Below are 24,274 nucleotides of genomic sequence, written 5' to 3'. Positions count from 1 at the left end.
AAGGCAAACAAACAACCCAGAGCCACCTGGGGCAAAAAAATTACAGTTCAGACATAAAACAGACTGCCTAAAGCCTGGGAAGAAAAGCTGGAGAGTTTCTTTGAGAAATTAGGTCATTCAAAAGTGTCCAAGTATACTGGGGAATTTAGAAGCTACACTCATGCCCAAAACAAGATGCATGTTCAGAAAAAACCTGAAGGGCCTACACTTTCCCCTCTGGCTGACAGCTAGGCTTAGTGCGACCAGAAAGTGAAGGCTAAGGCCTTCAACTGAAATTAAAGGACCATAGATAGTAACTTGAAGCTGTATAAAGAAATAAAAATCCAGAAAAGGTAATTACACATGTAAATAAAAAAGAATTATGGGCACACAATGTATAATGATGCAATTTGTGACAACAGCACAGGATGGGAGGGAGGAGGAGAGGTGTATAGAAACAGAGTTTTTATATGCTACTGAAGCTAACTGGTATCAATTCAAACTAGAATGTTATAAATGTAGGATGCTAATTAAAATCCCCATCGTAACCATAAAAAATCTATAAAATACACAGAAAAGGAAATGAGAAAGGAATCAAAAGGGTACACCTCAAAAAATATCAACTAAGCACAAAAGAAGGCAGTAATAAAGGAAATGAGACACAAAAAAAGCAAAAGACATAGAGAAAACAAATAGCAAAGTGGCATAAGTAAGTTTTTCCCTACCAGTAACTAAGTGTAAGTGGATTAAAAACTCTAATCCAAAGGCAGGGATTGGAGGAATGCATAAAAGGAATGCTCCAACTATATCCCATCTTCAAGAGACTTATTCTAGATAAAAATGTTCATAGTGAAAAGATGGGAAAGACAGTCCATGCAAATAGTAACCAAAGGAGAGCTGGGGTGGTCATACTAATATCAGATAAAACAGTCTTTTGGTCAAAAGTTGTTATAAGAGGCAAAAATATACCAATAAAAGGGTCAATTCATCAGGCAGACATAACAAGAAATATGTGCACAAAACAACAGAGGTCTAAAATATATCAAGCAAATGTTGACAGAACTGAAAGGAGAAATATACAGTTTTACAGTAATAGTTTAAGAATTCAATACTCTACTCTCAGTCATAAATGGAACATTTAGACAGAAGATCAATAAGGAAATCGAGGACTTGAGAACATCATAAACCAACTAGATCTAACAGACATAAATAGAACACTGCATCTAATGACAGCAGAATACACATTTTTCTCAAGTGCATGTGGAATGTTCTCCGGGATAGACAATACATTAGGCCACAAAACAAGTCTTCATAATTTAAAAAATATTACAATCATAAAACTATCATCTCTGCTTCTATGTCACAATGGAATAAAACAAGAACTCAATAATGAAAGGAAAACTAGAAAATTCACAAATACGTGAAAATTAATGCTCTCTCTCTCTTTTTTTTTTTTTTTTTTTTGAGACAGAGTCTTGCTCTGTCACCCAGGCTGGAATGCAGTGCTGTAATCTCAGCTCACTGCAGCCTTTGCCTCCTGGGCTTAATCAATTATCCCACCTCAGCTTCTTGAGTGCACACCACCATGCTCAGCTAATTTTTGTATTTTTTGTAAAGACAGTGTCTCGCCATGTTGTCTAGGCTGGTCTCAAACTCCTGGCCTCAAAGTATCTGCCTGCCTTGGCCTCCCAGAGTGCTGGGGTTACAGGCATGAGCCACTACGCCCAGCCAAACAATGCTCTCATAAACAACCAGTGGTCAATAAAGAAATCACAGGGAAATTAAAAAATACTTTGACTTTAATTTAAAAAAACATAACATACAAAAATCTATGAGGTGTGGAAACTATTTTATAGGTGTAAGCACTGACATTATAAAAGAAAGATCTCATTAACCTAAGTTGCCATCTTTAAGAAACTAGAGAAAAAAGAAAATAAAACACAAAGCTAGCAGAATGAAGGAAATAATAAAGAGCAGAGATACACAAAATGGAGAGCAAAAAAACACTAGAGAGAATCAACAAAACCACAAGTCAGTTCTTTGAAAAGAAATTGACAAATCTTTAGCTAGACTAACTATGAAAAAGAAGAAAGAAAATGCAGTAAAATGAGAAATGAAAGTGGGGACATTACTACAAACCTTACAGAAATGAAAAGGATTATAAGACAACACCATGAGGAGGGTGAAGCAAGATGGCTGAAGAGATGCTTTCACTGATTGTTCCCCTGCTAACCTTGCAGGAACACCAATTTAACAACCATCTACACACACAAAAAAGCACCTACATAACAACTAAAAATCAGGTAAGCAATCACAGTACCTGGTTTTAACTTCATATAGCTGAAAAAGGCATTGAAGACGGTAGGAAAGACAGACTTGAATTGCTGATGCCGCCCCTTCCCCATTCCTTCGGCAGCGGCCATGAGATACACAGCATCTGTGCTCTTGAGGGAGGGAGAGCACAGTGATTGTGGTACTTTGCATTCAACTCAGTGCCGCTCTGTCACAGTGGGAAACAAAACTGGACTAAACTCAGCCAATGCCCATCCATGGGGGCAGCATTTAGATCAGCCCTAGTCAGAGGGGAATGGCCCATCCCAGTGGTTAGAACTTGAGTTTTGGCAAACCTTTATACCATGGAAAAGGTGCTCTGGGGTTCTAAATAATCTTGAAAGACAGTCTAGGCCGTGAAGACTGCAATTCCTAGGTAAGTCCTAGTGCCAGTGCTGGCCTTAGAGGCAATGGACATGGGACACTAGCCAGGGTGGCTAAGGAAGTTCTTGTGACACCCCTTCACCAACCTCAGGCAGCACAGCCTGCAGCAAAAAAAAAAAGACTCCTTCCTTCTGCTTGATAGGAGAAGGGAGACTTTGTCTTGCATCGTGGATACCAGCTTAGCCACAATAGGATAGGGCACTGGGCAATCATGAGGCCCCCATTCCAGACCCTAGCTCCCAGATAACATACCTAGACACACGCTGGGCCAGAAGGGAATGTGCTGCCTTGAAAGGAAGGACCAAGTCCTGGCAGGATTCATCACCTGTGACCAAAAAGCCCTTGGGCCCTGAAGAACCAGGAGTAATACCCAGACAGTAAGCTGTGGGCCTTGGGTGAGACTCTGAGATGTGCTGTTTTCGGGTACCAGCTTGCCACAGTGGAGTACAGCACCAAATGGGCTTTTGGGGTCCCTGACTCCAGGCCTTGGCTCTTGGATGGCATTTCTGGACCTGTCCTGGTCCAGAGGGGAGCCCTCTGCCCTGAAGTGTGAGTCCCAGGTGTGGCAGCATTCACCACAAGCTAACTGAAGAGCCCTTGAGCCTTAAGTGAACATCAGTAATAGCCTGACAGTACCCACCATGGGTCTAGGTGATGATGGCCAAGTGAAGAGAAACCTCTGCGTATGATAAGGAGAGGGAAGAGTGGGAGGGACTTTGTCTTACAGTTTAAGCACCAGCTTAGCTGCAATAGAATAGAACACCAGATAGATTTCTAAGGTTTTGGACTCCAGTCTTTCCCTCCTAAACAGCATCTCCGGGCCTGCTCAGGGGCTGGGGGAAACTTGCTGCCCTGAAGGGAAGGACACAATCCTGGCTGGCTTCACCACCTGCTAATCGTAGAGCCACAGGGTCTTGAGCAAACATAGGTGGTAGCCAGGTAGAGGTTACACAGGGCCTAGGGTAAGACCCAGTCCTATGCGGGCATCAGGTCTGAACCAGGGAAATCCCAGTGGTGGAGGGCACGAGGGTGATTGTGTCCCCCTACTCCCAGCTCCAGGTGGCTCAGCATAGAGAGAGAGACTGAGAAAAAGTAACGGTAGAGAACAGGAGTCTCTGCCTGGTAATCCAGAGAACTCTTTTGGATCTTATCCAAGACCACCAAGTGGTACCTCTACAAGACTGCAAGAACCACAGTGTTAATGAGCTTAGTGTTCCCCCTAATGCAGATACAGCTTAGATCACAACATCCAAGTCCTTTCAAAAACCTAGAAAGCCTTCCCAAGAAAGACAGGTACAAACAAGCCCACACTGTGGAGACTACAGTAAATACCTAAACTCTTCAATGCCCAGACACTGGCAAACATCCACAAGCATCAAGGCCATCAAGGAAAACATGACCTCCCCAAATTAACTAAATAAGGCATCAGGGACCAATTCTGAAGAAACAGAGATATGTGATCTTTCGAACAGAGAATTCAAAATAGCCATTTTGTGGAAACACAAAGAAATTCAAGATAATACAGAGAAGGAATTCAGACTTCTATCAGATAAATTTAACAAAGAGATTGAAATAATTAAAAAGAATCAAGTGGATATTCTAGAGGTGAAAAATGCAACTGAAATACTGAAGAATACATCAAAGTCTCTTAACAGCAGAACTGATCAAGGAGAAGATAGAATTAGTGGTCTTGAAGACAGGCTATTTGAAAATGCTCAGTCAGAGGAGACAAAAGAAAAAAGAATAAAAAAGAATGAAGCATGCCTACAGAACTAGAAAACAGCCTCAAAGGGCAAACCTAAGAGTTACTGGCCTTAAAGAGGAGGTCGAGAAAGAGATAGGAGTAGAAAGGAATAATAACAGAGAACTTCCCAAACCTAGGAAAAAATATCAATATTCAAGTACAAGAAGGTTACAGAACACCACACAGATTTTACTCAAAGAAAACTACCTCAAGGCATTTAGCAATCAAATTCCCAAAGGTCAAGTATAAAGAGAAGATCCTAAAAGCAGCAGGAGAAAAGAAACAAGGATAAATATAAATAAAGCAATGGCAAAGAATGCTATAAAATCACACAATGGCCTGTAATCCCAGTACTCTGGGAGGCCAAGGCGGGTGGATCATGAGGTCAGGAGATTGAGACCATCCTGGCCAACATGGTGAAACCTCTTCTCTACTAAAAATACAAAAATTAGCTGGGCGTGCTGGTGCGTGCCTGTATTCCCAGCTACTCAGGAGGCTGAGGCAGAAGAATTGTTGAACCCAGGAGGTGGAGGTTGCAGTGAGCCAAGATTGCGCCACTGCACTCCAGCCTGGCAACAGAGCAAGACTCCATCTCAAACAAACAACAACAACAACAACAGCAACAAAAAACACAATGGAACCAAATAATTGGATTACATTAGCAATCAAATGATTTTTCACAATAAAGCTCTATCATTTAATTTTTTTTTAAGAAAGAAACAAGTAACATACAATAGAGCTCCAATTCGTCTGGCAGCAGACTTTACAGTGGAAGACTCACAGGACAGGAGAGAGTGGTATTACATATTTAAAGTGCTGAAGGCAAAAAAAAGAAAAGTACAATACGCATATTTGATTTATTAGTCTGATATAAATTAGTACCTTTACCATTTTCCAGACAATGCTAAGATCTCAGAGCACTTTAACCCCACTCAACCCTTTTTACTTTTTGTGTTAGAACCATGCATTATAATCCTACATATATTATTATGTATATGCATGTTATATTTAAGAAGACATTAGTATTTATTTATAGTCAAAATGAATTTAGAAATACATCTTTATCCTTTCTCTTATTCTTTGTTCTGTACTGTATTTCCATGTTTCTGTTTGAAATTATTTTTATTCTTCCTTTAATATTTCCTTTACTGTAGGTCTGCTGCAATACATTTTCTCAGTTTTGATAGTCTGAAATATCTTTATTTTACCTGTACTTTTGAATAATATTTTCACTGGGTATAGAATTCTAAGTGGTCAGTTGTGTTTTTTCAGTATTTTAAAATGTCACTGCATCACCATCTTGCTTCCATTGTTCCACTGAGAAATCAGCTTTCAGTCTTACTATCAATCTTTTCATGCTATCATGTCTTTCTCTCTCGTTGCTTTTAGTATTTTCACTTTATCTTTGATATTCAGCTGTTTAATTTCCCCAGGTATGTTTTCTTTATTGTCATTCTGTTTTGTTAGTGCTTCTTGAATTTGTAATTTCATGTCTTTTGTTAAATTTGAAAATTCTTAGTCATTATCTCTTAAAATTTTGTGTTTACCCCACAATCTTTCCAGCCTCTCTGTGCCAGAAATTACACGTATATTAGACACTTGCATTTTCTACTGACCTATCTTCCAATTCACTAATCCACTTTTCAGCTATGTTCAATCCGCCATTATATCTTTTCCTAGTTAGATCTCTGACAAATCTTTTAACATTTTACTTGTTGAGTGGCAGGCAAGAGGTACTAGGTGAATATTTGTAGATCATATGACACTTACCCTCACAAAAGTAAGAAGAAAGTAAATGAAACTTAAGTAAATTTTTGCCACCATTAGCAATTATTGGAAGCCCAGGGGTTGAGTCATTAAAATTTATATGAATAACTAGTTTCATATAATAACTACATTTGATTTAAATGAAATGGAGCACTCTACAAAGGTTATATAAATTTGTCATAATTTAGGTTACATTTTATGTATTTTATTATACCCCACATTTTATACTGGCTTGATGTTAAAATCATTTTTTAAAAAAAAGACACTTACTCTCTCTCCTTTTCCGTCAGTTTGTCATTGATATTGTCTTTGATTGTTGATCTAGACCCCTTATGAATTATAGGATATCTGAGGGGCACTTGTAGGAAAAAGGAAATCATGGAGACCAGATGTGCAGTATAACCAAGAGCAACAGCAATGCTTCCATCATCTTTTGCTGTAAATTCAAAAGCAGAGGAAAAGAAAATAACTATTTACCTTATAAATAACCATAAGATAATAAATCATTTTCAAAGACTATTTTATAAAAATATGTGGTACATAAAATATTAATCACTTATCTAAATTATATAAATTTTATGCAAATGTAAACACATTAACAAGACTTGAAACTTCATCTACTAACTGTATTTTAAACTATTTCCCAATAATCAATGTGACGAGATTAACATTTGACATATACCTTAAAGCAAGAACTCTTACTATGTCCAAATAACCATTGCTTTCTTTCCCAGTATTTTTACAGGATGAATTAATACTTGAGTCTATTACATGATACGAAAATTAGCTTCAGAGGTTTAAACATAACACACTATACAGTGGTTATACATTTTATTCATTAACAATTTCCTAGGCAATATAGTTGTACTATTTTACAACATTATTAATTCTAAAGGGAAATGAAATAGTATAATCATTCTTATGGGGTATGTTCTTGATATTGAAAAAGACAGAGTTACATAATAAGTCTATGAAGTTTAATATGAGTTAACGGGGAAAATGTTTTAAACAGCAAAAGCAAAAGGTGAAAAACCACACTGTTCATATACCACCCTATTTATGTAATACAGGTGGAAGCAACTACTAGGAAAAAATGCAGGTATCTTATAATCAGACATAAGCATCTAGCTTTCAAAAAGCCACAGACAATTACATTTTCTAAACTTATCCAGATTTCTGCCACTATCTATCAAGTGATAAATGATGATTCAGGGGCTAAGAACAGGGAGTAATACAACAGAAAGTTTTAAACTTCCCCCAAGAGGAAGGAAACAGGATCTTCTCAGTATACAGTATTCCTAAATGCTTTTAAAAGTGCACAAGTGCATGTGTGTGCACGCATACACTAAAACATTTAACACATAATCTGGAATATCCCATCTGGCTAGAGAAGAAGGGCTGAAATGATCACAATGACCATGGCTTGACTATTCCCTGACTTCTAAGGGTGGCTTTAGCCTCAATTACTAATAAAAATTTTCGCATTCTTCTTTCTGTTTCTACTTAATTATCTAAGCACTACCTTCTTATGGTAGAAGTGCCACTATAGAGATCCATTCCTCAGTGAATTCTCTGCCCTTAACTACCATAGCAGACTATTTGTTTTTCTTTGGTAGTCTTATAAAAATGGGTAACTATTTATATATATTTTTTATATATATACTTTTTTCTGTCCAGAACTGTCTATAGTACTTTATATATGACAGTCATTCATTCACTAACAATGTTAAACACCTTTTAAATGCTACTGCATTCCTTTTACAGATAAAGAAACTAAGGCTCAGAGATTAAGGAATCTTTCCAAAGTAATAGAGCTAGTAAACAGGTTGACTTGACACCCAATCTTCCACCATTAATCAGTCTACTGTACTGTCTCATAACTTTATTGTTAAACATTAATATAACAATTATTTTTTAAAAAAAGATGGGGCCTAACTATGTTGCCCAGGCCGACCTCAAACTCCTGGGCTCAAGCAATCCTCATGCCTCAGCCTCCCAAGTAACTGGGACTACAGGTGTGTGCCACTGTGCCCAGCATATAACAATTTTTTAACTTGGGAGCCTCGAATGTACCAAGCATATGACACACGTGTACCATCTTAGTTTCCTCACAGTTTTCTAGTAAGAGCAAAGAGCACATAAAAAGTCTGAGAGTCCTCGACGACTTGCATAGTACTCAACAGAAAATGGGCTTCTCAAGGAATGTCTGTTCTCTAAAACAAACTTACGGAAAAAAATCAAACAGCAGTAATTTTCAACCAACTACTGAGTTATGCTCTAACTAACTAGAATCCTAATTATTTTTAGAGACGGTGTCCTCTTGCCCCAGTCCCACCCAAGTACCTTGAATACTACTACAACACCTTCCTTCTGCTGAAACCCGTACATCAGACTACCTTAGGGAATAAAAGTACTTTACATTATAAATTTGTTTCATTATGAATTCATTATCAAACAATAATAGAACTAAGAGAAACTTTCGCAATCACTGATTCCGATGCTACCAACTTGGAGAAGAGAGAAATGAGACCCAGGTGGTATAAATGGCTTGGTCAAAGCCACATAGGTAGAAACTATGAGTGATGAAATAACTGAGAGAATTGTGTCCACAATCCTCCAGAATACCTATACAGGTGTGGAGTCACAGCTGTAACTGTGAGTTTCTTCACAGGTGACTGAATTCTGCCTCGTGCTTTCCATAAAGATTAGGTCTTCTCAAATTTAAAATATTCCTGTCAGTAAAAGGACTTGATCTTCAATAACCACCTTTTGAAGGGAGAGGGGAAGAGGAAGAAGAGGAGGACTTAAAGACAGATAATACTATGCTAAGTTGCAACTTCCCTCTATGTGCTTTATACAAAGCTTTTTCTTTCCTATATGACCTGACAGAAGAGGATTTGAAAACTTCCAGAAAGCAGTAGGCCTCTTAAATTAGCCTTTCAAGCAAGTCAAATGCAAACAATGATTGTTTCAAAAATATCTATCTAATGCTAAACATTCAAGCTTCTACGTTTTCCCCATATTATGAAAGGAGGACTGCTAAAGAATTATATTTGTGTATTTTGAGACTACATCCACATCTCTATTAAAAGAACAAGTTGGTTTTCTAACATCACCCCCCACCAATGAACAAAACAACTTTGTTTACATTTAAAGATAAAAAGGCATCTCTAAGAGAAGTCTACACACAGAAATAAAACAAAAAGAAATAGCACACACTGAAAATTGAATAATATTGGAAATCAGCTTTGATTCAGGTTATTCACACTCACCATTCTTGCCACAAGTCTTCCCACTCCACCTATTAAAAATTCTAGGTTTCCCATTCCAGGCCATAGTGCTCCATCACAGCCTTAGTGTTAAACATTGTGGTGTTAGATTTCCAATATTGAAGCTTTATATTAAAAAGCATTTTAAAAGGACCACGGGTGAAGCATTACAGGGCCCAAGGGTATTCCAATACCCTCAAAAGGAAAACCACCTCCTGGTAGGGAAGTCACTTTCATCACCCCAAGACCACTGAATCTCCAGTGGGAAAATGTGAGCTCATGTGGTTAATTATGGCTATTGCAAGCCATGCAACCTCAGATGTCACATTCTATTGCCAATCACTTTAGCTAAAAAACCAAAAGGTTTAAGGTTTCCAGCATTGCAAGATCTGAAAGATTTTTTTACCTGCCACAGCCAAAACCCAGCTCTCTAGGGTGTGCTTTTCCAGTAAGCATTAATGACGTCCCTAACACCTAAGGCAGAGCAGAGGTTTGTGTACCTTATGCTGTTCTGGGGGTTAGAAAGGTCAGAGACGATAGTTTTATTAGTGAGAAGTTGGAGCAGGAGTGGAGGGTCCAGGGAGAAACACGAATGAACCTTAAGACTCAGGTGTGTGAAAAAGATGCTAATTCCAACAAAGTTTTAAGGGGCTTGAAAATAAAATAAAAACCCACAGTTTCCTCATAATAAATATTCCTGGTTTATTTTTAAAATGTAGGTAACCACTCAAGGCTGTAGCTTTTGTATAATTTTTATGACAACAAATTCCACAAACACGCAATGGCCATAACATTATAAATTCATTCAAATGTTCCTTTGATTTATATGTTGGACAAACTATTAATATTCAAACGCATCCAAGTACAATAAGTGATCTAAAAGCTCTTACCATCCTGCCTTCCCAATCACTGAGGCAGCTGATTTGTTAAGGAACCAAGCACCCACTGATCCAGACAGGACAAAATATTTAAGACTCTAATCACTGCCACAGCATCTATGGAATCATTCCATGTTCTCAATGAGACATTGTTTGACATATGGACTCTCCTTTCCAAGAAATCATGCCTGCATAAAGGGATACAGACACAGAAGGAAATCTGGGTCTCATTACCACAAAAGGCTCTCGTGTTATGGATTACTTACACACACACACAAACACACACACACACACACACACACACTTTTTTTTTTTAAGCTAAATGTCTCAGTCAGTGGAACTCAGATGAACACCCTTCACTGGACAATTTTCTCCCATTGTGTCCAGGTCTCCTTGGCATACTCCAACAGTAACTTACCCACTTAGAAAAGCACAATAATGTTGGAGCACTACGGTGGAGTTTCCCAAACAGTATCACCCCATGCAGTGTAAAGTCTATCCCAGCAAAGCCTCATGAATATCACAGAATAACCAGCTTGGAGTTCCTTCACTAGAGTCTCTCCCAGAAAGCAGCTGCTATAGAATACTAAAAAGTTGTCACAGGTTTAAAGAGGTTATTATTCAAAGCGAGGAAGAAAACTGCATTGTGGCAAGAATTATACAAATCTTAGAATCAGGCAGACCAGGAATAACCTTAGGTTTATCACTGGTTAATATGACTCCTCGAAAAAATTAACTAATCTCTCTGAGCTTCAATTTTTTCTTTTTTTTTTTTTCTTTTTTAAATTTAGGGTAATTCCTTTCCTTACAGATGGAATTAATTCTCCCAGTTGTGAGAATTAGGGTAAATGTGAGAACATCATGATGTTCCATGTTATCATATTTCTTTCCCTTTCTTATTTTCTATTTTGAAATGGGTTCTCACTCTGTCACCTAGACTGGAGTGCAGTGGCAAAATCATAGCTCACTACAGCCTCAAACTCCTGGTCGCAAGCAATCCTCCCACCTCAGTCTCCCAAAGTGCTAGGATTACAGGCATGAGCCACCATGCCCAGCGTATGTTACTATATTTCTACTCACCCAGCCTAAAATGTCTTCTTACTCTTTTTTCTACTGGAAAATATCATTTTAAGATATTGAAATCATCTTCTCTATAAAAGTTTTCCTGATCCCCTCCTGATAGAAGTGATTATTCTCACTTTTTTGAGTACCATGTACCTGCTATAAACTTCTAAGTGCCTGACACAGAGTATGAATTCAATAAATACTTATTGACTATCTTGATTACAAATCTGACATCCTCAACTGGACTATAATCTCACTGAGGCAGGATCAATGTCTTAACCATCTCTTACACCCTCAACACCTGGCACCGTGGATGACATACACAGAACACTCAATACATTTAGTAAATGGAAGTGCCTTGCAGGATACTAACATAAGATTTTGTTTGTTTGTTTCTGTTTTTAGACAGAGTCTCACTCTGTCGCTCAGGCTGGAGTGCAGTGGTGCAATCTTAGATCATTGCAACCTTTGCCTCTGGGTTCAAGTGATTCTCGTGCCTCAGCCTCCCAAGTAGCTGAGATTACAGGTGTGTGCCATCACATCCAGCTGATTTTTTGTATTTTTAGTAGAAACAGTGTTTCACCATATTGGTCAGGCTGGTCTCAAACTCTTGACCTCAAATGATCTGCGCACTTCAGCCTCCCAAAGTGCTGGAATTACAGGCGTGAGCCACCGCACCCGGCCAACGTAAGATTTTTAAAGTCCAATATTACTGCATGTGCTTCTTAAAATTTCTGATTCCTAAGGATCATGGGGAATGAATACGACCTTAGAGTAAAATTAAACATTTATTTCATTTTATCTCACATTTTGTTTTTCAACAACTGCACTAAAAAGCTACACTAATTTATTAAAGGGTAGGAAGACTGTATTCAGCTTGTTGGGCATTGTAAGTGTAGATAACTATAAAAGCTATGAAAAACTAGGAGACAAGGAATTTCAAAGAAAACAAAATAGAATCAAGACACATCTCAGAGTAATCAGACCACCACTCCTGATATTCCTGCTTCCCTGACTGCCCCCTTCAAATCATTCTGTATTTAGCAGCCAGAGTGACTTTGAAAAGCCTAACTCAGCTCATGCCATCCTGCTTCTTGAAGTCCCTCAGGCATTTCCTACTTCCTCGAGAATAAAATATCAACTCCTTATAGTGACCTCAAGGCCCTGGCTGCCCTCTCCTACCTCTTCTAGCTCTTCCCTCGCTCACTATGCTCCAGCTACACACGTGTGGTCTTTACTGTCCTTCCTTCCTCTCTCTTTTGCAACTAATTCCAATTACATTTATTGAGTACTTCCTATATGAAAAGCTTTTTCAAATGTGATTTCATTCAATCATCACAAGAAATTACAGATATAGATATCTTATTTTATAAGAAATTAAGCTGAAAGATTACATGATTTACCCAAAATACAAGTCTTTTCTCACATTCCCCCAACCCTGAGTTTTTGAGAGATGCCAAGCCCATTCCTCCTTCATCATCGCCTTTGTACTTGGTGACCTTTCTCCTAGAAATGCTCTTTCCCCAGCTGTAGCATAGTTGGCTCCTTTTAGCCTTCAATTTTATACTTCTCCTTAGAGAGGTCTTCTCTGACTGCTTTATCTAAAGCAGTTTCTTCCATTCTCTGGGATAGCATATTCCTTTATTAAATACTTGCTAGTTACTTATTTTCTTGTTTATTGGCTGTCTCCCCCAATAAGCTCCATGGAAGGAGAGAACATGTTTACCTTCTGCATCATGTGCCTGGCATTTAGGTGTTCAATGAACATTTTTTTCAATGAATAATGTTCTGTATCCCAGGAAACTGGTATGGGACAAGAGTACTCAATATGTTTACTAAATGAATAAATGAGGAAAATGATGCGCCATGGGCTTCAAGATACCACAACTTTGCCTAAAATTAACATCAAAACACATTTTTATGAGTGTCTTACTGATATCTGAGGGAGCACTATGAAATGGAAACAAGACAAATCCCAGCTATATTATTACCTAGTTTTGTGGCCTCAAGCAAGTCACTGAATACCATTTTCCTTACAGGATCCCTTTGTTTGTTTTTGTGAGTATTAAAGATTAGGCAAAATCTTATGCATTTATAGCTACTGGTATACCTCACTTATTTTTCACAACAATCATATAAGACAGGTAGGGCATAAATTAATAGTTCATTCAATCAATTAGGAAATCAACTCAAAGGTTACATGACTTGTTCCAAATTACATGGTTTATAGAGGGGCAATCAGGACTTGAACATAGGTTTTCCAATTCCTGGTTTATCACTCTCCTTTTATCACATCCAAAGTACTTACAGGTAAGGGCCCAACAGGGTAACAAAACACTCTTAGATGTTAAATGATCACCAATAACAACAGCTTCTTTATAGGAAAATGAAAGTCCTGATCAAAACTAGCAATGCTCTCTTCTTTAGTAACTTCTCAATAGATAAAATGCTGGCTTTGGGAATAATCTATAAAGATACTTAGTAGACCTCAAAGCATTGTTTAGGCTAAGGGAAAAGAACCCACTTTGCCAACAATAAAAATAATCACTGATATGCCAAAGAAAATAAATTCTTTGGAATATTTGCAAAGTGAGCAGGAAAAACAAAAGATTTTAAAATATAGAAATTACTAAGGATCACATTCTATAATACCTTTAATGTAATTTATTTATTTATTTTTAGTTAAAAGATAACAGAAATGATAGTATAACAAATTAAGCCTGTGGTAATGGAAACTTCACAAAATTAAATTTTCAAGTACTTTTCAGGTCAGCAGTAATATGACTTTCTAAATAATAACAGAACAGATTTTGTTTGCTGTTCCTCTGCTCCCAACCACACACAAATTTTTCATAAAAATCAAACCAAAAGGAAGGGCGATTATTTGTATTCTTAAGAACCTGACTGTCTAATTTGCTTAAAGCCCATTTAAAAACTATTTTCTTTTAAATTTCTAATATAAGATTCAGTAATTATTTTTCTATGATCAGACCTAACATTCTATCTCCCATCAAGGAGTCTGACATACATACTTGCAATTGGGAAGGACAGAAGATCCAAAAATTCTTTTGGATAAAGTGCTAGGCAACCAGCATTTCAAGATATTCTATTTCCATATATTAATATATAACAAATCTTCGAAATAAAAAATAAAATACCTTGGAAGTCCTCAGAATTAGGCAACTTGACACCGCATACAAAGTAATCCTTATGTTCATTCTGTGAATTTAATTAAAGAATAAAATTAATAAATAAAGCAAACAAACTCTAAGTTAAATCTCAAAGAAATCAGCAGGTTGGTGCTGACTCAAAACACTGTTCTAAACTCCAAGTATTATCATAATTGTTGAAGCTGGATGATGTATACATGGTGATTCATTCTACTCTCTCCCTACATTTACATATACTTGAAATTTTCTATAATAACATTTAAGACATCATGTCCAAGGAAAAAGCCATGTAAAATTATCATCATAAAAATATCCTTGTTTCATTCACATATATAAATGGTTTAATAAGATTCTATAAGCAAACTCAAATCCTATTAGCTTTCTTCTCTGAAAATTAGTCTTTTAAACAACTTTTCATTAAAAAGAAAACTATCAAATTTAGCAGATTTAGTTCTCTGAAAAATAATCCTAATCAATTTTATTAAAGTTTTCCTTTTTTCATTCATTCTAAGAAACTAGGCTCAAAAACGTAACAGCCTGACAGTTACCCCAGGAATATCTTAAGTAACACTAATAAATGAAAATTATCAATCATATTTTTAAAGCAGTGCACATATATTTGCATGTATATGTCAGAAATGGTGATAATGGGCAGGGTGCAGTGGCTCACACCTGATATGCAAGCACTTTGGGAGGCTGAGGCGGGTGGATCACGAGGTCAGGAGATCGAGACCATCCTGGCTAACATGGTGAAACCCTGTCTCTACTAAAAATACAAAAAAATTAGCCGGGCGTCGTGGTGGCGGGCGCCTGTAGTCCCAGCTACTCGGGAGGCTGAGGCAGGAGAATGGCGTGAATCCGGGAGGCAGAGCTTTCAGTGAGCCAAGATCACATCACTGCACTCCAGCCTGGGTGACAGAGCGAAACTCCGTTTCAAAAAAAAAAAAAAAGAAGTGGTGATAATGGATAATGTGGTTAAGTAAAAAGATCCTAAAGAAACCAAAAATAATTTGGCAGTCTTTCAGATAATGAGCGCATCCCACCACCAAAGTGATGTAAATGAAATAGTAGAACCTAAGGCCAAACAAGTCTAAATCTATGTTTTAAATAGATACTAGCTCCTGAATGAATCATGACAGAGCATATGATTAAGCCTAAAGCAATAAGTTTTTTCATTGAGAGGAAATTTCATACGGAAATCATCTTTTCAGAAAGAAAAATATTTTCAGAAAATTTGAAACTTACCAAATCAATAGGGTAAATGTAGGAAAGCTCAGAGAGTAATTGCCTGCAACGAATTGTCAACTGAGCATTAGTCTTCAAAAAGAGTTCTCTAATGAGGAAAGAAAAAATACATTTATTAAAAAATACATGCTTGCATGCTTTGTAACATTTATTTCCATACAATTAATGCAAAGAAAGATTATACCGTCTGTAACAGGCCACAGAAACTCAGAAGTAGAAGCATAAATAATAGCTACCGTAAGTCTTGACCTATCTCCAAATAGTATCAATGAAGCTAACTATATACTGAGTGCTACTGTGTGTGATTAGTACCATGCTAAGAAATGTAAACGGGGCTGGGAGTGGTGGCTCACTCCCATAATCCCAGCACTTTGGGAGGCCCAGGAGTTCAAGACCAGCCTGGGCAATATAGGGAGACCCCGTCTCTACAAAAATAAAAAAATTAGCCTGGCTTGGTGGCATATATCTGTGGTTCCAGCTACTTGGGAGGCTGATGTAGAAGGACTGCTGGGGTCTGGGAGGTTGAAGCTGCAGTGAGCCCTGATCATGCCACTGCACTCCAGCCTAGGCACCAGAGCAAGACCCTGTCTTTGAAAAAAAGAAATGTGAAGGGTACAAATAATCATTCACTAGGCATCTACAAATGGCCTTATTTAGTTATTCTAACAACTCTAGTAGGTTGATATTGTTATATCTATTTATAAACAAGGAAACAATATTTAGAGAGTCTGAGTAATCTGACCAAGATTTCACAGTCAATTTAATGAGGCCAATTTGATTTCAAGAAAGATCTGGATGGTATTTCCTCAAAAAGTATTCTATATTTCACTCACAATTACATATTATAATTACCTCAAAAACCAACATGTTGGACTGTAAGAAAAAAAGTAAAAACAACAAATAAAAAGCTATAGTATGAAATTATCCCTTCTCTCTTTTTTTTTTTTTTTTGAGACGGGGTCTCACTTTAACACTCAGGCTGGAGTACAGTGGCACGATCTTGGCTCATTGCAGCCTCGACCTTCCCAGGCTCAGGTGATCCTCCCACCTCAGCTTCCTGAGAAGCTGAGACTACAGGTATGCTCAACCATGCCTAGCTAATTTTTGTATTTTTTGTAGAGACAGTGTTTCACCATGTTGCCCAGGCTGGTCTCAAACTTGTAGGCTCAAGCTATCTGCCTGTCTCAGCCTCCCAAAGTGCTGGGATCACAGGCATGAGACACCATGCCTGGCACCAGCTCTTTTCTTGCATGACTTAAGAAACATGATCAATAGATAAAATACCTGTAAAGTAAGTTGCCTGATCAACTGTGTCAAGAATTTAAGACAAAAGGAATTTAGGAGAAACTGTAGGTCAAAGTATAACATGACATATGTATGGTCTTTGCCCCCAGTTCTTATTACAGAGCACCTAAAAACCTTGGAATTTCCTGAGTGATAAGAGTGTCTTTTGCTATTCATTATGAGCCCCTTTTGATCACACCACAGTTTATGCTAATTAGATGACTTAAGGCAGGGGCTCCTAGACAGCCTCAGGATGGAACTGGTCACTAGAAAGACCAAGAGATTAGAAGGTTGGACTTTCTTCCCCACCCACCAAACTCTGAGAAGAGGGCTGGAGATTGAGACCTATACAAACTCTTGCACAACAAGATTTAATGAGCTTCCAGACTGACGGTGTCTGGAGATTGATGTGCACAGACAGGGCATGGAAGCTCCATGCTCCCTCCTCCCATACCTTGCCCTATGCATCTCTTCCATCTTGTTCATCTGTATCTTTTGTAACGTCCTTTATAATAAACCAGTAAGGGTTAAGTAAATGTTTCTCTGAGTTCTGTGAGCTGCTCTAGCAAATTAATCGAATCCAAGGAGTGGGTTATGGGAACCTCTATTTAAAGCAGGTCAATCAGAAGCACAGGTCACAACCTGGGGCTTGCCAAATGGCATCTGATGTGGTGAGGCAGTCTTGTGGGAATGAGTCCTTAATTCTGTGGGATCTGATACTATTTGCAGGAAGACAGAGTGAGAATTGAACTAAATTCTAAGACATGCAGTGAGGATCTGCTGGAGAATCTAATGTTAAAAGCGTTGTATTGAGCGGTGTGTAACAGTATGAAAATCACTGGTTTTTTTCTTATCTAAAACAGCACTGAAGACAATGGGATCTAGTCCTGGCTTTGCTAGTGAGTTGAATAAACAGTAACTTACCAGAGCATTGCCTTCCTATCTGCAAATTGAGAGAATTAGAATAGATAATCTCTACGGTTTTTTATAGGTCTAGCACTTTTTTTTTTTTTTTAAGATGGCGCCTCGCTCTGTCACTCAGGCTGGAGTGCAGTGGCACCATCTCAGCTCACTGCAAGCTCCTCCGCCCAGGCTCACGCCATTCTCCTGCCTCAGCCTCCTTAGTAGCTGGGACTATAGGCGTCCGCCACCACACCTGGCTAATTTTTTGTATTTTTAGTAGAGACAGGGTTTCACCGTGTTAGCCAGGATGGTCTCGATCTCCTGATCTCATGATCTGCCCGCCTCGGCCTCCCAAAGTGCTGGGATTACAGGTGTGAGCCACTGCGCCCAGCCGGTCTAGCATTTTTGAATCCCCAACTGCTAAAGTTTTTTGAAGAAAAGTGCAAGATGGATGGACTTTCCAGGAAAAGCAAGTGAAGATGAGCAAAAGAACAGAGGTACCAATGAATTAAGCATATGTTGGAAAAAATGAAGAGAAAAACTATTGGCATTTGTTAAATGAATGTTGGGAGAGCGACTAAAATTAACTACAGTTGCAAGGTGCCAATTTATTACAGGCTATTTGAAAGTTAAGCAAAAGGATCACCATATTAAGAAGATAAAAATGCCAGGCCTGATGGCTCACACCTGTAATCCCAGCACTTTGGGAGGTTGAGGTGGAGGATCACTTGAGGCCAGAAGTTCGAGGCCATAGTGAGCTATGACTGTACCACTGCACTCCAGCCTGGGTGACAGAGTGAGACCCTGTCTATGAATGAATGAATGAATGAATGAATGAATGAATGAATGAAATGTTTCTCCACATTAAAAAAAAGAAGATAAAAAATAAGGTAAAAATGGTATTTTAAGAGGAGAGGTCTGATCGTAGCATGGAGAACAATCTGGAAAGATGAAGAGACTGATGTTAGAGAGATAATCTAGTTGCTGAAGTAATCCAAATGAGCTAACAAGAAGCAGGAGTAAATCTGAAAAAATTATTGAAAAAAAACCTATAAGCTAAACCGCATGTAGAAGACAGAAGGAAGAAATTCAAACATTAAACCATGATGCTGTGGCCTGAGAAACTCAAATAGTGTTCATGTTTCTAACTACATACTAGGAGCTTTCATAACTGACCTCTGGCACGGTGCATGACACACAGTAGGTGCTTAATTAATGAATATGTGTTGAATAAACAAATGTGGTACTGAGGTATATGGACTATAAATTAATACCAGCAGCTTTAAAGAATGCTACTTTTTCAAATCTATCCTCACGGTGAACTCCACACTCACAGCAATTCTTCTCAGTGTGCATTTACCTTTTTGCAGTACACTCCTTCCTCAGCTCATTTAGGGATTCCTTCTGGAGTTGAAGTTTGAGGTGCTCAGCTGAAAATGCACTTCCTAGAAAGAAAAGGAAGGGGACAATTCCATATGTAACATAGGATTACTCAATCACAACCAAAGAGGCCAAGCCAAATCCCTGACTGTGAGAGGGAAATAAAAAGAGAGAAAGTGGGTTGAGTACAGAGATCTTCTAGGGAGAGTAGCTAGAATAAACTTCCCTACTGGTCCAATTTTCACATAAGTCCAGCCTCTGGCAGTAGCCTAAGAGTATACGCCTAGACTCTCTGCCTATAGATATTTCTCAATTAATGACTGAGAAAGATGGTCAGCAATTGATAAGATATCAAAATTCAGACTTCACTTTAAAAAAATGAGTGGTTAATTCCTTTCCAACCAAAAATGCTACAGAATAACATTACTGAAAGTATATTTTAAAAAAGAGTAAAAAAGTACCTGTATTTTGACTACTAAAATATAGTTCATAAATAAAGGAGTTTTTATGAACTGTAATCTTCCTCATAAATATCATTATTTTAGGCCAGGTGCTGTGGTTCATGCCTGTAATCCCAGCACTTTGGGAGGCCAAGACTGGCAGATCACTTGAGGTCAGGAGTTCGAGACCAGCCTGGCTAACATGGTGAAACACCACCTCTACTAAAAATACAAAAATTAGCTGGAAATCGCTTGAACCTGGGAGGTGGAGGTTGCAGTGAGCCAAGATCATGACACTGCACTCCAGCCTGGGCAACAGAACGAGACTCTGTCTCCAAAAAAAAAAAAAAATCAGTATTTTAGTGAAAATCGCAGTGTATAGGAAATGTGTATTCTGATTTTTCAACTATTTTTACATGATGACAGATAGCCTGAGTTATAGCTGTATAAAATTTAACTCCATGAATGTGAATTACAGGAATATTTCACATTTTAAATGATACCCTCATACCTCAATTCTTTTTTTCTTTTTTTTTAGACAGGGTTTCTGTCACCCAAGCTGGAATACAGTGGCATGATGACAGCTAAATGTAGCCTCAACTTCCCCAAGCTGCGGTGATCCTCCTGCCTCAGCCTCCTGAGTAGCTGGGACAACAGACACATGTCACAGTGCCCAAATAATTTTTGTATTTTTTTGTAAAGATAGGGTTTCACCATGTTGTCCAGGCTGATCTTGAACTCCTGAGCTCAAGCCATCTGCCTGCCGTGGCCTCCCAAAGAACTAGGATTACAGGTGTGAGCTACAGTGCCCGGCCTTCCCAACATATTTAAGCACCCTTCTCTTCTCTTTCAACGTACTATGAATACCAACCAGTAAGTTGGGAACTCTCACCCCAATAGAATTTAACCAAGGAACACAACTTAACTTTTTAGCCCACAATATAACTCCTTCCCAAATCTTCACCTTAGTGATTTTTTAAGACATTTAGGTTGACATCCTCTACCCCCACACACTTCATCAGAAAGTATATGAATTCTTCTACCACTAGAGAAACGTGCAGTATCATTCTTCATCCCAGATAATTTAGGCTGCCTCAACTCAAACAGTGTTAACGAGACCACAAATAGGGACCAAAGACAGATCTGGGCTTCAAAACACAAATGAGTGTCCCCCTCCTCAGTTCAGAAGACTCTAGAATATGTTACTACATGACCTCCCCTCAAGAAAATTCCTTGCAATGTGGTAGAAAGGAAATTTAAAAAAATATATCCTAACCAGCTAACAAAATGTAACATACCACATTCATTTCTCTATGAAAGGTAATACAGCTTATTGGTTCCATAGGAGTGGGCTCTGGAATAAAACTGAAGCAGTTTGGGTTATTTAGGCTCAGATAGAGAAGAACTAAGTATTTGAAGATACTCCAGAAAACTCAACCTAAATTTTAAAAGTCACTTCAAAATAAGTAATAATACTGATGCAATGGTATACTCAAGCTCTACAGGGGTTGTTCAGGTTTTATATTACCAACCTGAATACTACATGACTGATGTTGTGTCCTTCTAAGGGTATCACATCTGGAAGCAATGATGTCCATGTTTAAGAGCATGCATACGTCCTGCTTCTCATATAAATTTCTCCCTAGAATGAGCTTGATTAATGGTTTCTGTTTAAATCAATCTTTACTAAAAATGCTGAAAAATAATATTCCAACTTCAGTAATTCCTCCATAATTATCAGTCAGCACTCAGCATTCTTCTCTAAGCAGAAGCCCCCCCATCTTCTCTATTAACTCTCCATTATCAGTACAGAATCATTAACTTGTTTTTATTTTTCAATGATTTATAACTGATTACTGTACATAATTATTTGGTGCTTAAGTGATCCCAGATTCAACCAGTGGGATGCTCTTCAACCTGCCTCTAAAGTCCTTGTGAGATGCCGCCATCATATTTTTTAAAATACTACATTATAATCTTAATTTCTGTAGGATCTGTAGTGATGTGCCCTCTCATTCCTGATATTGTAATTTGTATTTTCTCTCTTTTTACTTAGTTACTATGGCTACAGGCTTATCAATTTTAGTGATCTTTTCAAGGAACTACCTTTTGGTTTCATTGATATCCTCTACTCTTTCAGTTTCCAATTTCACTGATTAGTGGCCTTTATTATTTCCTTCCTTCTATTTGACTTGGGTTTAGTTAATTTGCTCCTCTTTTCTAAGGTACAAGCTTAGATTATTGACTGGAGACCTTCTTTTCTAATATTGGCATCAAATGCTATAAATTTACCTCAAACTTCAAATGTTGTATTTTCATTTTCATTCATTTCAAAATACTTTCCAATTTTCTTGTGATTTCTTCTTTGACTCATGGTTTATTATATATATATTGTGTAGTTGTGAAATATTTGGGATTTTCCAGATATTTTTCTGTTAGTAACTTCTAGTTTATTCTGTTTTGGTGAGAAAACATACTTTGTACGATTTTAATTATTTTGTATTTGTTTGTTTTATGGTACCAAATAGTCTAACTGAATGTTCCACATACACTTGAAAGAAATGCAGATTCTGCTAGTGTTCAGTGGAGTGGTACGCTATCAATTAGGTGAAGAAAATTGATAGTAATGTCTTTTAACTGATTTTCTCTCTAACTTGTCTTTATCACTGAGGATGAGTGTTGTGGTTTCTAACTATAATTGTGCATTTGCTTATTTCTCCTTTCAATTCTATCAATTTTTGCTTTATCTATATTAAAACAATATTGCTATGTTCACACATATTTAGAATTGTTATGTCTTTTGGTGAACTGACCTCTTCACCAAAATGTAATATCCCTCTTTATTCCAGGTAGTAATCCTTGTTTTGAAGTCTACTTTGCCAGATATTAATATAGACACTACAGTTTTCTTTTGACTATTATTTCTCATGGTACATCTTTTTCCATCCTTTAACTTTTAATCTATCTAACTTTTTTTTTCTTTTTTTTTTAAGAGACAGGGTCTCACTCTGTTGCCCAGGCTATGCTGCAGTGTGCAGTGGTGTAATCTCACCTTACTGCAGCCTCCAACTCCTCGACTCAAGCAATCCTCCTGTCTCAGCCTCCCAAGTAGCTAGGACTACAGGTGCATGCCATCATGCCTGGTGAATTTTTAAGTTTTTTTGTGTGTGTTGATGGAGTCTCACCATGTTGCCCAGGCTGGTCTCGAACTCCTGGCTTCAAGCAATCCTCCTGCTTTGGCCTCCCAAAGTGCTAGGACTACACATGTGAGCCACCACACCTGGGAATATATCTACCTTTATATTCAAAGTGGATTTATTGTAGACAGTATTTATTTGGGTCTTGTTTTTTGTTTTGTTGTAAATCAAATCTGGACAATCTCTTTTGTAACTAGAATATTCAGACTACTTACACCTAATATAAACATTGCTATGATTAAAATCTACCATTTTGCTAGCTGTTTTCAGTATGTTCCATCTCTTCTTTGTTCCTTTCTCTCTCTTTTTAAATGCTATTGGATTGAGTATTTTTCAGTATTTCATTTTTCTTCACTATTGGCTTATCTTTTAATCTCTTTAAAAATGTTTATTGGTTGCCCAGGAGTTCACAAAATATATTTTTAATTAAGCATAGTCTACCTTCAAAAACAAGTTGAGCGTACCTTATCCGAAATGCTTGGGATGGGAAGTGTTTTAGATTTAACTTTTTCTTCAGATTTTGGAATATTTGCATTATACGTACTGGTTCAACAACCTAAACCCTAAAATCTGAAATCTGAAATGCTCCAAAGAGCACTTCCTTTGAGCATCATGTTGGCACCCAAAAAGTTTTAAATTCTGGAATATTTTGGCTTTCAGATTTTCTGATTAGAAATTTTCAACTTGTAATATTATACCACTTCAAGTAGAGCATAAAAAACTAAAAATATGGCTGGGCACAGTGGCTCACACCTGTAATCCCAGCACTTTGGGAGGCCAAGGCGGGTAGATCACAAGGTCAGCAGTTCGAGACCAGCCTGACCAACATAGTGAAACCCCGTCTCTACTAAAAATACAAAAATTAGCCAGGTGTAGTGGTGTGCGCCTGTAATCCCAGCTACTCAGGAGGCTGAGGAAGAGAATTGCTTGAATCCGGGAGGTGGAGGTTGCAGTGAGCCGAGATTGCACCACTGCACTCCATCCTGGGTGACAGAGCGAGACTCTGTCTCAAAAAACAAACAAATTAAAAAAAAACTGAAAAAAGTATACTTTCAATTCTTCCTTTTCCCAGTTTTCAAATTCTTCATACATTTTACTTTATGTATGCTATAAGCCCACAAACACCATTATTTTTGCCTTAGAAAGTTGACTATCTTTTTTTTTTTCCCCTCTGAGGCAGAGTCTTGCTCTGTCACCCAGGATGGAGCGCAGTGGTGCTATCTCAGCTCACTGCAACC

The 24,274-nt window shown here is 37.8% G+C and overlaps 1 protein-coding gene across 3 annotated transcripts in view; it reads right to left on the bottom strand.

The window, feature by feature from the left end:
• The window catches only part of UVRAG (UV radiation resistance associated), a 330,142-nt gene that overhangs the window by 119,138 nt on the left and 186,730 nt on the right, over nucleotides 1–24,274 (bottom strand). For all 3 annotated transcript variants that reach the window (XM_054439837.1, XM_063672095.1, XM_063672094.1), the window contains exons 9-12: nucleotides 19,380–19,464; nucleotides 15,833–15,920; nucleotides 14,576–14,636; nucleotides 6,476–6,641 (exon numbers count right to left, since the gene is read on the bottom strand). In XM_054439837.1, coding sequence (XP_054295812.1) covers nucleotides 6,476–6,641; nucleotides 14,576–14,636; nucleotides 15,833–15,920; nucleotides 19,380–19,464 — 400 coding nt within the window. The remainder of the gene's footprint in view (nucleotides 1–6,475; nucleotides 6,642–14,575; nucleotides 14,637–15,832; nucleotides 15,921–19,379; nucleotides 19,465–24,274) is intronic.

This window comes from Pongo pygmaeus, chromosome 9 (genome assembly GCF_028885625.2).
Source record: "Pongo pygmaeus isolate AG05252 chromosome 9, NHGRI_mPonPyg2-v2.0_pri, whole genome shotgun sequence".
Lineage (NCBI taxonomy): Eukaryota > Metazoa > Chordata > Mammalia > Primates > Hominidae > Pongo > Pongo pygmaeus.
The sequence above is the reverse complement of the archived record's forward strand: the minus strand, read 5'-3'. Positions and strand labels throughout refer to the sequence as shown.